Source organism: Centropristis striata, chromosome 7, assembly GCF_030273125.1.
Source record: "Centropristis striata isolate RG_2023a ecotype Rhode Island chromosome 7, C.striata_1.0, whole genome shotgun sequence".
In the NCBI taxonomy this organism is placed as follows: Eukaryota; Metazoa; Chordata; class Actinopteri; order Perciformes; family Serranidae; genus Centropristis; species Centropristis striata.
The window spans coordinates 36684111-36699732 of NC_081523.1; the positions used below are offsets into that span (position 1 = coordinate 36684111).

The window sequence follows — 15622 nt, forward strand, 5'->3', positions numbered from 1 at the left end:
GTGTGTGTGTGTGTGTGTTATGTAAGGCCTGTGGTGTGACAGCTGGCTGGTTATCAGCAGGATGTGTGTCTCTGTGACCCGTCCGTCCCCTGGCTGTCTGCTAACAGCTGCAGAGACACGTCCTGCAGGGAGAACACCTCGTCCCTCTTCTGGGGACCAGTCTCCATATATCGCTCACCGTGTGGTGGGTGGGCGCCGTGCAGCCGACAGATTGCTGCCATCATTAGTGTGATTTATGGAGTATTTTAATGCAGAGCGGCGCCGACACCTTCTCGCTCCGGCGCTCGCCGTGCAAGGACAGCAGGAGCCGAGAGACGTGACTGAACAGGAAATGAGTCGGCAAATCTACATGTTTTATATTCTGCTGGGAAACGTCAACAACAAACATTGGAAAAAGCTAGAATTTGAAAAATGGTTAGTTTTTATACAGTAACATCAGGGAGGCTTGGTTGCCTCAGTTGATGCTGAACGTGGTTTTGTAGTATTTGTAGTTTTTTCCACCTATTTTCAGTCTCTTGGCCAATGAAATGCATCAGAATACATGTGGAGTGTCGCAATGCAACATGGGACTTTTCCAGAACTTTGAAATCATCACCAAAAAAGGACACAAAATGACCAAAAAAAGACACTAAATGACACTAAATGACTACAAAATGACACAAAATGACCAAAAAAGACACAAAATGACTATAAAATCACACAAAATGACCAAAAAAAGACACAAAATGACTACAAAAAGACACAAAATTACCAAAAAAGAAACAAAATGACTACAAAAAGACACAAAATTACCAAAAAAAGACACAAAAAGACACAAAATGACTACAAAAAGACACAAAATGACTAAAAAAGACTTTTCCAGAACTGAAATCATGACAGAAGACGACTATAGCGGAGGGAGCTCAGATATAACAGCTATAAGCTCTCAAATACTTTTTCATATTTCATTTCTATCTGCTACAGAGGCTGAGAAATCTATTATTTAGTAGGAAGAGTCGACACTTCTGTTGAATTTCCAGAAAAACTTCAGGTTTTAGGGCGATATTTTAAAATCGCCCAGAGGTTTTACAGGCAGTTTTTCCAGCCGTTTCAGGCCTAAATGGGTTAAATCTGAACACATAGACATGACACGCATATTTTTAAATTCACATTTCTGACTAGGGATCCCCAACGGTCCCTATCCCTAACGGCAGCGTAGCGAGCCAGATAAGGAGAACACGCGATAATCCTGAACGAACGGGAGACCGCAAACAAAACAGCTTATTCTGCTTCTCTAAATCTGTTGATCTGACCATCTATCCCTATAAAAACAATGTGTTATGTCATAAATGATTGTATGCTGTTCCACTTCAATAATCAGACTCTTGTCGTCCGTGTCTCCGACCCTCTCAGACCCTTTGATTGATTGATTGATTGATTGATTGATTGATTGATTGATTGATTGATTGATTGATTGATTGATGATCTGGACCCCCTGTCATAACGTAATGTTGATGTGAAGTAGTTTTAGGCTACATGAATTGCGTATTGTGTCTTATTTTGAAAGGGGGCGGAAGTGTATTACGTTGATTCTGAGTCGTATTTCCTGTCTGGTGCGATCTGCTCTGATGAGCTTGACGCGGTTTAGCAGAGAAAATAGAAATGCTACGGATTGATGTCGCTGCAGAGACGTTAGAAGAAGAAGATTACTTTATTAATCCCACAATGGGGAAATTCAACCTCTACATTTAACCCATCCTATTTTACACACAAGTGAACACACCATGCAAGGAGCAGTGGGCAGCACATTACTGCGCCCGGGGAGCTGTGCAGGGGGGTTAGGTGCCTTGCTCAAGGGCACTTTAGTGCCAGTACCAGGATTCGAACCAGTGACTCTCCAGTTACAAGCCCGATTCCTAACCTCTAGGCCACGGACTGACCTGTTACGTGGCGCACCTGGTAGAAATGGTCTCATTGATTAGAGTGGCAGCGATCAGCAGTGACCGCGCCGCAGTCGTTCTGCAGACGTTCCGCGCCCGGTGGAAATCACTCTTTACAAATAAAATCCACCATTATCTCAAGTAAACAACTACAAATGTCGGCTTGGAAATCATAGAAAAAGACGTTCCTCATAACTCCAAAACTTGCTTGAGAATTGTCACGTTTTTAAGTTTTCTTCAGCAAAAAAACCAATCCAGTGATGTTTGTTTGTACATTGATGGGTGCTGGTAGTTTGCTGGTGTCCCAGTGACACACACCCCGGGGTTCCTCTGAGGGAATCCCTGCTGACGTCAGACAGACGAGAAGCCCTCTGCAGGTGTAGATAACAGCTCTGATGTAAGGGAACACCTCGGGGCGTCGCCTGGTTCGCTCTATCTGCTGCAGCCAGGCTGCCTTCACTGGACACGCTCAGCTCCAGTTACAGAGCATTACCTCCTGGCATTACATCACTCTGAGGAATGTGGCCGGGGGTGGATTCTCCCCTCACTGCTCCTCTCTCACATCCAGCAACAAAGCATGAAAATATGGTCAGAATTTACATTTTAGATGAGAAAACTAAACTACTACTGACGTCAAATTGTTTCATGCACTTAACCCTCTGGGGGGTCACCACTAGGTTTTTTTTCTTGATATATTTTCAAATTCAAATTCAAATTTTTCTAATGGGTCTATAAGGCACTGTGTACAAATTTACTATTAATATTTTTTTCTACTTTTTTCTGCATTAACCCCCTAAACAACTTCCGCCTGTTCAAAACTACCAAACATTCAACAATTTTGAGGACTTTAACCCTTTAAATGCCGGTTTGTTTCAGGATGACAATGTTTTTCAAAGAAAAAAACACACAAATTTAGTTATTTTCAACATAATACATTTTTTTTGGCTGGGCATTTGTTTTTTCAAAGATTAGTGGAAAAATTGATTTTGATGCATTTTTAGTTTTTGTGTAGTGTCGGACTTAAAATCTAAAAACCCCTTCATGGCCACTTGATGGCTTGCAAGTTTTTATTGTTTTTTTGGAAGTGGACATTTTCACCCCAAAAGTCCTGAAAGGTTAGTAAAGTAAAGTGGGCCCAGAGGGTTAAAGGCTCATGAATAGTATTAAGGCAGTAAACAAATACTGTTTTTACATTTAATTACACAAATCCAGAGAGTTGGGAACGTGCAAAACCTAAATTAATGCCTCAATATTCAGAATGAAACTAATTCCCCAGTTTTAGCAGGAGTTGTGTTGTTTTTGCACACAGCGTCCTGACTTTTTCAGAAGCAGGGTTGTACATTAAAAGCAGCAGTGTGCCAAAAACCCACTCTTAAAGCTCTTGGAAGTGGTTCAGGATGAGGTCAGCCAAACATCCATGCAGGGAGGTTCCCACTCCATGACCCCAGAGACCCAAACGCTGATATATCCCCTGTTCAAACTGCACAAACGATAGGAAACGTCAGTAATGGGAAAACTGACTAATTTTAGGAAAACAACACTGGTTTAATTGGGTGTCAAGAACACAAAAGTTGTGATTTAACTTCTGGATTCAAATGCTGTATTTTCAAAAGGTATTTTTTATCTGAACCTGTTGTCTTTTAGTTCTTATCCTGTCCTGCTGTCTTTTAGTCTTTTAGTTCTTATCCTGTCCTGCTGTCTTTTAGTCTTTTAGTTTTTATCCTGTCCTGCTGTCTTTAAGTCTTTTAGTTTTTATCCTGTCCTGTTGTCTTTATTCTTTTAGTTTTTATCCTCTCCTGTTGTCTTTTAGTCTTTTAGTTTTTATCCTGTCCTGTTGTCTTTTAGTTTTTTAGTTTTTATCCTGTCCTGTTGTCTTTTAGTCTTTTAGTTTTTAATCCTGTCCTGTTGTCTTTTAGTTTTTATTTAGTTTTTTAGTTTTTTATCCTGCATGATTTTTCACTGTAAAATCATTCTAAGCTGTGAGAGTGAGATCTTTACTTTTATGGAAAAGTTGTATATATTAAATCAGGTTTATTATCTTACTTTGATCATGCATTCGGTCATGTGTGTGCCATCAGCTTAATATTTTTCGTGGACATCTAAGATTGCAGGATGAAGGACATCTCATGGTTACGGTGATTCACAACTTATGAAAAACTAACAAAATCACATGGTGAAATGCATTTCCAGCTAAAACCAAGTCTTACCTAGCCGTTTCAGGCCACATTCTGGCTTTTGAAGTGGTTCAAAAACTGACAACGTAGAAAAGTTTGATCTCATTTTGAACCATCGCATCTGCAGATTAATTTCGTACTCGATATTTTCTGGCACGTTTAGAGATGAACAAATCCTTGTTTTGTTATCTTTTCTGCCATCTTTACTGTAAGGGAGACGAAAGGGACCACTGAGGGACTCTTCTTTGTCTGAGAGAAGAGTTAGGAGTGTTTTTGGTGACTTGAACTACCTGATGAAGGTTGTTTAGACAGAAACCTCATACATTTTCAGTATACATCTGCTTCAAATGAGGCTGTGTGCAGTTTTTCACTTTATTCCAGGTTTTCCGCCCTGCGAGACATTTTCTACAGTTAAATTAGACACTGTTGAAAAGCCTGAGCTGTTTTGCAGCTGCACTACAGATCACAGAGAGATGAATGCTTGTAGCAGCTGACAGGGATGGAAAGTGACAAGAAAACCTTGCTGTTGATGTTGTTTTTCAGAGAAAGGCAGGTAATAGCCCTGCAGGTGGAATGTGTGGCAGGATCTGAAGAATTTCACTTTACGTCTTTGTGTATTTAACATAAACTCGCTGTTGTTTTTCTGCAGGAGGGAACCTCAAAGTTCGCCACTTTGGAGATCAACCCCAAACGAGCTCAGCGGAGACACCAGCAGCAGAGAGACCTGGTGAGTCCACACAACCAGGAAATACTTTCCCATCACAGTTAGACTCACATTCTGCTGAACAATGTGCTGCATCAATTCTGCACCAACAGCCCCATCTAGTGGCCAGTGACGACACTGCAGTTTGTCCAAATACTACTTATATAGACTATTTAAACCAGGGATGAGCAACTGGAGGCCTGGGGGCCACATACGGCCCGCACCGTCACTTGAAGTGGCCCTCAGTACAACTACATGCATTTGAGCATGAAATCTTAAAAGTGCAGTGTAAAAATGCACAAAATTATTTCTTGCATTAATGTTGGTCTGCTGTTCTTGCACTGAAAAAAAAAAGAAATCACAGTAAGTGGTTATTTTTTATTTGCTTCAAACCTTTTGTATTCCTATGTTATGCCCCAGTCTAGGGGCCTAGAGCACAACATGAAAAGGCCCCATCTTCCCCATCTCCCAAGTAGCCACAAACAAAGATAAGTTTGAAGAATGGGTAAATATTTATTTACAAAGAGAACTTAGGTAAATACAAATATTCTTCAACTTAGGGGTGGACTAGAGCCAAAATAACAAACAAAACAATCCTATCTTAAAAATAAGAAATTTACCTGAAAAACCAAAAGATACAAAATCTTACCTCCCTACCTACTTAAACAAGAGAAATCGAGAAACAAAACCTGGCAACCCACCCTTACTGCTCAAAACAAGGGAATTAAGTCCAAAACCACAAGTTAACTCAAAAGGTGTGAACCGGTTGGGAGAAGAGGAGGATGAGGAATAAGCCTGCTGCCACCGACGGCCGCCATCTTGGCTCCATTTAAACCAGGTGGTTCCGGCTGCAGCCAATCCCAGCCCAGGCGTGGAACCTCTCCACCAATCGCACCACGGCTATGGCACACCCCAATCTGCATATAAAAAAGGAAAACAAAAACACAGGGCACACATACAAATGCAGTTTGCTAAACAATAACTATAATATGACCACAGTCATAACACCTATTTATACTGTTATACATGCATGTTTTGATTTTTAAACTGAAATGTGTCAATTTGACCCGCAGCATAACAGGAGGGTTGAACTGATGCATTCTGCTTCTCTAGAGAGAATAATCGGGCCTGGGAGAGAGTGTTTGGTAAAGAGTTGTTTTCCTGCTCAGCCTCCATGTTGTTTATGTCTCTGTGACCAGGGAGTGATGCAGGGGACCATCCCGTACCTGGGGACCTTCCTCACCGACCTGGTGATGATGGACACGGCCATGAAGGATTACACTGAGGTGGGTTTTCACTTTTTACTGCCTCTTTGGAAGCTTTTACCATCATTTTCTCATGTTTTGTATCTCTTTTGTCCCAGGGTGGTCTGATTAACTTTGAGAAGAGAAGAAAGGTGAGTCACTCTTTCTTCTCTTGGTTGTAAAATGAACAAAGGTAGAAACAAATCTAACATGTTGTCTCCCTGCAGGAGTTTGAGGTGATCGCTCAGATCAAACTGCTCCAGTTGGCCTCCAACAACTACAGTTTCACTCAGGACAGCCACTTCAGGGAGTGGTTCGCAGGCGTGGAGAAGCTCAGCGAGGCAGAGAGGTCAGTCCAGCTCAGGATGTTGAAGGATCCTGTTTACTGCTGCTTGTTTTTAACACTTGCATCCAGTGGCGGTTCTAGACCAGTTTTACTGTGGGGGCCAAACAGGGGCCAGTGTTTAATCAGAGGGGCCGATTAAAAAACGGCAAAGATTATATTTAAGCATCCAAAACCTTTATTTTAGCTCATTTAAATATATTTGGAAGATACAAATACACTGATTGAAACAATGAGACTTACCAACAATAAATATTTTTGCACGAGAATGACATTTCTCACTTTTGTGCACAATTACTTTTTTTTTTATTTTGAAAGTGCAGTATAGTGAGAATGATCTATCTATATATATATATATATATATATATACACACAATATTTTATTGCACAATTAAACTATTATACAATGGACACATGCTGGGTTCCTTTTGTGTACAATGAGATATTGTTTGAACAAAAAATAGGTAAGAATTGTTCCGTCGTTCATCGTTATAAATTGATCATTTTCATATTATTAATTTGACACAGGGGCCAAGGGCTTCTTCACAGGGGCAGTGGCCCCTGGAGGCCCCTGTGTAGAACCGCCACTGCTTGCATCACTAGACACATTTTTTTGGGTTTTAAATTTTAAATTTTCAGATCAATTTGTAAGTTCAACCTCTGCTGCTGTGTATCTGAAAGAGGTGTGAATCACCAGAGACGATTTTATCCTGATACTTGAGTCACGATACGATATTATTGCTATTTTAAGCATTTTGCGATATGGTGTACTCACACATACAGACAATGTCCAATAAGAGAAAATTCTCAGTCTATTCATCTCACTTCAGTCTTTTTGTTTCTCCATAATAAGAGTCAAAGCCACAGACTGACCAACAAAGTATTTTTATCTTGTAAATTTATGACTTATTTTGTTGTACATTTGGGGTTTTTTTTTCTCGGAAATTTGTGAATTTTTTTTGTGTATTTTTAATTTGAACGTTAGCACATACACACTGTACTGCTACAGAGCTAACTGTTAGCCTGTTAGCAGGACTGTGCCTCTTCGATTCCTTCTTACTCTTCTTAACGAGCCGTCGGCCCCTGCGACGTCATTCTGGCTGCTAGCTGCTTCCCCTCCTTCTCCTCCTCTTCTTCTTTTGCTTTTACTGTCCCCACAGGTCACAAATTCAAGTTTGGATAACTCACAAATCTCGCAAGACTGGTTTTTTGCGCGACAAGAAATATTGTCGAGTTTAATCTCGCGAGATCTCGTCACACCCCTAATAAATATATATTTAAATGTTTAAGTAGTGGTATATGACAAAGATAATATATAAAAAGGACAGAAAGCAACAACACGTTTGGCTCCTGTCTCGTCCTTCATGGTGTCTGCTCTCTGTCCTGCAGCTACAACCTGTCCTGTGAGATCGAGCCTCTGTCGGAGTCGGCCAGCAACACGCTGCGAGCCAAGAAGAACGGAGGGATCATGAAGCGCTGGAGCGAGTAAGTGGCGGCGGCGGCCAACGCAAACGTTAAAAGTCACGTTATGGATGCTGTATTTAAGCACTGGTCAGATGATGCTCTCACCACTGTCAGGGATCTGTACATCATGTGACAATCATTTTGCTCCTTTTGCTCGACTTCAGGCAAAGTTCAAACTCCCTACTAGTCAATTCTTTCGTTATCTGCAAATTAGGAATTTTGTCAAGCAATTATTTTCTAGCCTAGGGCCCCGTTTACATGAGGACGCTCGCGGGTAAAAACGACAAAATATTTTATCGGAAGTGCCTTTCGTTTAGACGGTGACGGCGTTTTTGGGGCTTAAAGAGGCAAAAATCTGAAACCACCTTCCAAAGTGGAAAAGTTAAATCCTCTCCTCCGTAGCGTGTCGTCTACACTGACAAGACACAAAACTCTGATCTGATCTGCTCACGTCACGTATGTGTTTACGTCACATACATGCTCCAGTACAGGAAAATAAACAAACGTGGGATTATTTCCATGCGTCGGACCTTCAAGCTGCTCTGGCAGCTCTAATAAACTTACAGGAGTCTTTCCACCAAATGTACAGGATATGTACAGATAGTATTAGTGAACAGAGAAGGATCTGTTACCTCTATCACATTCTGGATGCAGCGATTGGTCGGAGGCGAGCCAGACGGCTGTGAACGAGACCTGGGAGATCTAGTGATGGTGGAGAACTTTGTGGAAGGAGTAGCTGATGAAAATGTGTGGCGTGAAAACTTCTGCATGCCCAAAGATGCTCTTATGGCTTTAAGTGCTGCCGCCTGGCTGCATACAATCGAATTTCTCACACTTTTGCGTCACCGTATGCAGCAGATTTCCTCCCGAAAACGCTCGTCTAAACGCGGAATAAAAAGTGAAGACGCGACGCCACTTTTGCGTCTTCTGTTCAGACCGTCATCATGTAAACGTAGCCTAGATGTGATCCTGATACAACATGCCTTCTGTGATATTATGACCAAACCTCCCACCTCCAAACATCTGATCTCTGGATTAGTTAACCTTATCTCTATGGCAACCCCCTCTCTCCATATTAAAGAGGCGTGGATTAAGGACACGGTGAAGTCATCTCTGATCAACTATGGACGAAAGGCTTAAATAGGATAAAGGCTTTCTCTATTAATGCTCCACTTCAGCTCATTCACTTTAAAGTAGTACATAGGTGGCACTACTCCGAGACTAAGTTGAATCGAATCTTTCCTGCTGTCTCTCCCACCTGATTAATGCAAATCAGCTGATGAAACTCTTGGACATCTTTTCTGGTCCTGCTCTCAACTCACAAGTTTTTGGGTTGATATTTTTAGTTTGTATAGTGCTGTATATGATAGACCAGAGGCTCCCAACCTTTTTCTTGAGGGACCCACATTTTTACCATTTTTTTACCAAATAATTAATCTTAATTAACGCGTTAAAGTCCCGGCCCTAGTAGTTTTTGTGTACTTTTTCTTTTCACGTTAATGATTACGTGGTGGCTGTCTGTCTGTTGTTTCTGTCCTGTTTTATCTGTTTGTTGACTTTTATTTTATTTATTTTTCTGTTGGGTTTTTTCTATCTTTCTTGTATTGTATGTGTCTATATATATTTATATATGTGTGTGTGTGTATATATACATATATATATATATATATATATATATATATATGTGTATATATATGTGTGTATATATGTGTATATATATGTGTGTGTATATATATATATATATATATATGTATATATATATATATATATATGTGTGTGTGTGTATATGTGTATATATATATGTGTGTGTATATATGTGTATATATATGTATATATATATATATATATATATATATATATATATGTGTGTGTGTATATATGTATATATATATATGTGTGTATATATATATGTATATGTATATATATGTGTGTATATATATATATGTATATGTATATATACATATATATACACATATATACATATATACACATATATACACACACACACATATATATATATATATATATATATGTGTGTGTGTGTGTGTGTGTGTGTGCCAAAACATTGCATAAATAAACTTTACCAAAAAACAGTCCTGTTCTAATGAAAACACTGACTGATATGAACGTGTGTGTGTGTGTGCAGCCGGCAGCTGACGGAGGCCGGCTGCAGCAGCGCCTCCGGCTCTCACTCCAAGTCCTTCGACCACTCTCACTACCGGCCGTACCAGGGCGGCGGCGGTGGCGGCGGCGGGGGCGGGGACAGCGGCGACGCCCTCAGCGTCACCTCCGTCAGCTCCAGCGGCTCCGACCTGGAGGACGTGAACGCCAGCTTCCTGTCCGACTCTCCGGAGGGACACGAGAGAAAGGTGAGGAAGGAAGAGAAGTGTCAGCAGACTCAGCAGGGTCCCAGCGTAAGTCTAACGTCCTGCAGACCAACGCCACTCACTGCTTTACTCTCACTTCTGTCTCTCACTTTCCTCATCTCATTCCACTCTGAAATTCTGCTCCGCTACACTTTTTACTCCACTACGTAGCTTTCGTTTTCAGACCATTTTTGCAACACAATTTTTTTTTTTTCAACAATATTTTTATTGAACTTTTATATACACTACTGGTCAAAAGTTTTAGAACACACCAACTTTTCCAGAATTTAATTGAAAATTATGCAGTTTAATGTCTCAGTGTACTCTGAAATTAATGCACATGTGCAACATTTAAAATTCTTTATTGAGCATGATAGTGTTTTGAAAGTAAAAAAAAGATTCAAAATCACATTTTATGTTGGACTAAAGTACTAAAAAAAGACACAAAATTACCAAAAAAAGACACAAAATGACAAAAAAAGACACCAAAAGACTTACAAAGACATGAAAAGAATTAAAAAATTGACAAAATATCCCAAGTGCCATAGAGTTAAGTTGTTAACCCATTTCTTGTTCCCTGAAAAAGGCCTACTTGTATAATTCTGAAATGTACATTATCTTTCAGTTTTGGTTAACCTTACCTTTTTTTATTTACCTCTGGCAGTTCACCACTTACCTTTGTACCCTTTCAAGCTGTTCATTTGACTTGAACTGCTTGAATTTCAGTAAAAACTGGAAAAATTGGGGTGTTCTAAAACTTTTGACCGGTAGTGTATATTTCACTTATACAGATAGATAGACAGCAATCAAAACAATAACATCCAGTGGTGGTTCTACACAGGGGCCTCCAGGGGCCACTGCCCCTGTGTAGAAGCCTTTGGCCCCTGCTGTGGCCCCTGTGTCAAATTCATAATAAAATGATACATTTATAATGATGAGCGACGGAACAATTCTTACCTATTTTTTGTTCAAACAATATCTTATTGTACACAAAAGGAACCAAAAATGTGTACATTGTATAATAGTTTAATTGTGCAATAACAGCTAAATAAAAAGATCATTCTCACTGTACTGCACTTTCAAAATTATAAAAAAGTAATTGTGCAAAAAAATGAGAAATGTCATTGTCGTACAAAAATAGTTGTTATTGTTGGTAAGTCTCATTGTTTCAATCAATGTAGTTCTTCCAAATATACTTAAATGAGACTTTTAGCTAAAATAAAGGTTTTGAATGCTTAAATATCATTTTGACGTTTTTTAATGTCCCCCTCTTTCGTTGTGATTTTTTGTTTTCAAATTCAGTTAGTTTTAATGAGTTTTTAGAGTGAGTTTGCTAGTTTTAGTTTAGTTTTTATTATTTTTATTATTATTTTTTGTGTTTGTTTGGTTGGTTTTACTGTGGTTTCTTCTCGTCAGACACTTTAAGAGACATTTAAAATAAAAAAAAGATCTAGAGATTTAAAAATAGTAAGAAAGATCGTCCTGGAAAATTTTGGGAATCAGAAAAATTCAGCAGCAGAATTTTGCTTCTCAGGGCTCCAGTAGTTAATCGATTAAAAGGTAAAATAATCAGCAGATTAACTAAAAATGAAGATAAGTCATTTATTTAATGAACTAATAATCAAAATGAGCTCCAACAGTAAAATCTGCTTCTACATGAATACATGAGTGATAATAATCTCATGATATCATATGTGTATAACAGGGACATTTTTATACTCTAATATATATTTTCCTGATTTTACTTTAACTAAAAAATGTTTTCAGTGCAGGACTTTTACCTGTCAAAGTGTTTAGTTCCTTTATTGAAGTAAAGGATTGAAATGCTTGAAATCTACAGAAGATGAAACTTGTTGTTCTGTATTTAACTGTTTGTTTGTTTGTTTGTGTGTTTGTGTCAGCTGTTGTTTACTTTACCCTCATCACACTGTTTACCTGTGGCTGCTGACATCATCTCCCATCAGCCAATCAGATGCCTGTCTCTGTGTTGACTGGTGTGTCTGTTTGTTGACGTCTTTTCTCTCTTTTTCTCTCGTTTTCTCTCTTTTTAGACGTCGACTCCGTCAGTGAAACTCTCCGTCTCTGCTTTGGGGAGAGAAGCTCCAGCAGCAGACACCACGTCAACGGTAACAAGATTCACTTCTTTATTCCTATTTTTACTCTTTAAACCCGATCAGGTGTATCTATAGATGGGAGTGCAGCATATTATCAAAGTTTTAACTATATTTATATGTGCTTTTGAGTGCTTGATCTGATTTTGGATCCAAAGTTATTAGGTTATTTGATAGTGATTTTTTTTTCCTTTTTATAATTATTTGGTTCCAGCTCCTCAAATGTGATACATTTTCTGTTATACCATTATATATATATATATATATATATATATATACATAATATTAAAATTGTATTTTATATGTTCAATAGAATCTTATTTCATTATTTAATTTTTAACATGTAGATAAGATTATATTTTCAAATATTTAATATTGTGAAGATATTAAATATGATGCAAATATTATCAGGATTGTAAATGATAAATCTATTTAAGGGGAACCAAAGCTGTCTAGTATTAAAAAAACTAAAAAAGCTTGGAGAGGGATTAGTATCCTGATTTATAGTCTGTAGGCTCGAGCTTGAACAACACTGGATCCTACATTTCCCATAATGCAACTCAGTCTCACAGTTCTTCATTAGAGCTGGTAAATACTGACAAAGGGACAGATTTTTAACCTGGAGTTGCTATGTAAAAACTGGTGGATTACTCCTTTAACTCTATGGAGTCTTGGACTATTTTGTCCATTTTTGAAAACCTTTTCATGTCTTTTTTTTTGTCATTTCTTTTTTGGTCATTTTGTGTCTGTTGTTGTGTCTTTGTTTTTAGTTATTTTGTGTCTTTTTTTAGTTATTTTGTGTCTTTTTTTTAGTTATTTTTTGTCTTTTTTTTGTTATTTTGTGTCTTTTTTTAGTTATTTTGTGTCTTTTTTGTCATTTTCTGTCTGTTGTGTATTTTTTTAGTTATTTTGTGTATTTTTGTAGTTATTTTGTGTCTTTTTTTGTTATTTTGTGTCTTTTTTTGTTATTTTGTGTCTTTTTTGTCATTTTCTGTCTGTTGTGTATTTTTTTAGTTATTTTGTGTATTTTTTTAGTTATTTTGTGTCTTTTTTTGTTATTTTGTGTCTTTTTTTGTTATTTTGTGTCTTTTTTGTCATTTTCTGTCTGTTGTTGTGTCTTTTTTTAGTTATTTTGTGTCTTTTTTTAGTTATTTTGTGTCTTTTTTGTCATTTTGTGTCTTCTGTGTCTTTTTTTTTGTCATTTTGTGTCTTCTGTGTCTTTTTTTTTGTCATTTTGTGTCTTTTGATCATTTTGTGTCTTTTTTTGACGTCATGAAGAAGTCGTGCTCTGGCGCTGTCGTGGCCTCCCGAGGGTTAACAGACTAAGATGAATGAATATTGTTATTGATATTTGGTCCTCACCTCCCGCTCTGCTCTGCTCTCTCAGTTCTGGGAGTGCACGTCTCTGTCGTCTCTGGACACCTCGGGGACCGGCTCCAGCTCCGGCTCGGCGTCGGGCTCCAGCAGCGCCTCGTCCTCCTCCGTGTCCTCGTCCACGCCGCTCTCCGCCTCGCGCTCGCACAAGCGCTCCGTGTCAGCCGTGTCCAACTACTCGACGCTGTCGCTGCCGCTGTACAACCAGCAGGTGGATGACTGCTGCATCATCAGGGTCAGCCTGGACGTGGAGAACGGGAACCTGTACAAGAGCATCCTGGTCAGTTCACCCACTCAACCATTCAACCGCTGAATTTACACCTCTTATTCTAAATAATTACAATAAAAACACTCAAAACTTTATGTAATAATGTTTAAATCTTCACAGCGGCAACACAACTTGACATTTATACAATTTTTATACATTTTTAACCTAAAAAAAAACCAGTTAAAATTACAAAAAAATGTGAATTTCTCACATATGAAGATTTTTGGTCAATTGGATGCTTTTATAGGAATATACCAGAATGTATTAAACTGGGAAAGAAATATGATTTTCATACATTTTTAACCTAAAAAGCGCTTAAACTACAAAAAACTGTGAATTTCTGACATATGAAACTAAATATTTTACACATTTTCTGAATCAGTAAAGTGAAAGCTCAAACTTCACAAAAAGACGTGTAAATCCAGCCTGTTATGTAACAGGCTGGATTTAAATTGGATGCTTCTACAGGAATTTAACAGAATGTATTTAACTGCAGTGGAGGGGTTTTGTTTTTTTAAAGATTTTACAAATTTTCTGATTTAGTAAAGCATCAAACAGGAGGAAAAAATAAAAAAAAATATACATTTTTACCTTAAAATATTATTATAATTACAAAGAAACTGATTTTCTCAATTTTTTCAAAGATTTTACACATTTTCTGATTTAGTAAAGCAAACAGCAGGGGAAAAAAGCAATTTTGATGTCATATTTATATGACATGCAGACGTGTCAGTAAGAAACAACATTTTATCACAGTGACAGCTCAAACTTCACAGTTTTATGATTACATAATTATTATGTTATGTATTAATACAATTTCACAGCAGCAACACACTTAAGATGACATTTATACATTTTTAACTTAAAACAAAAATTAGAATTAAAAAGAAACTATAAATTTCTCACATATGAAACTTCATTTTCTGGTAGAAAAGTGAGATATTTGGTCAACTGGATGCTTCTACAGGAATTACAGGAGTTTTTAAAAAAAGATTTCCACATGTTTTAATGATTTAATAAAGCATGAAACACATCATATAAACGTGCAGACGTGTCAGTAAGAAACAACATTTTATTATAGTGAAAGCTCAAACTTTACAGTTTTATGATTTCATAACAGGCTGAGTTTACACTTCTTTTTGTAAATAATAACAATGAAAACACTCAAAACTTTATGTAATAATACAATTTCACAGCAGCAACACACATTTATACAATTTTTATAAATTTTTAAGTTTAAAACAAAAATTAATTATTAATTATTACAAAGAAACTGTACATTTCTCACATATGAAACTTCATTTTCTGGTAGAAAAGTGAGATATTTGGTCAACTGGATGCTTCTGCAGGAATTACATCCACATGTTCTGATGTAATAAAGCATGAAACACATCATATAAACGTGCAGACGTGTCAGTAAGAAACAACATTTTATCCCAGTGAAAGCTCAGGCAGGTTACAGGTCATGTGACTGAGACACGAGTCCTTAATGTTTGTCTCTGTGGTTCAGGTGACGAGTCAGGACAAGACTCCGGCCGTCATCAGGAAGGCGATGATCAAACACAACCTGGAGCGAGAGAAGACCGAGGAGTACGAGCTGATGCAGAAGATCTCTGAGGACAAAGGTACAAACTGGAATAAAACATTCAGTGCTTT

At 37.9% G+C, this 15622-nt stretch overlaps 1 protein-coding gene across 4 annotated transcripts in view; it reads left to right on the forward strand.

Annotated features, from left to right (window-relative positions):
- Window positions 1–15622, forward strand: part of LOC131974658 (ral guanine nucleotide dissociation stimulator-like) — a 78192-nt gene that overhangs the window by 54426 nt on the left and 8144 nt on the right. For 3 of the 4 annotated variants that reach the window (XM_059337064.1, XM_059337061.1, XM_059337062.1), the window contains exons 9-17: window positions 4743–4820; window positions 5996–6082; window positions 6160–6192; window positions 6268–6389; window positions 7773–7868; window positions 9994–10261; window positions 12265–12339; window positions 13712–13978; window positions 15477–15591. In XM_059337064.1, coding sequence (XP_059193047.1) covers window positions 4743–4820; window positions 5996–6082; window positions 6160–6192; window positions 6268–6389; window positions 7773–7868; window positions 9994–10261; window positions 12265–12339; window positions 13712–13978; window positions 15477–15591 — 1141 coding nt within the window. The remainder of the gene's footprint in view (window positions 1–4742; window positions 4821–5995; window positions 6083–6159; window positions 6193–6267; window positions 6390–7772; window positions 7869–9993; window positions 10262–12264; window positions 12340–13711; window positions 13979–15476; window positions 15592–15622) is intronic. The other variant, XM_059337063.1, reaches the window with a different exon arrangement.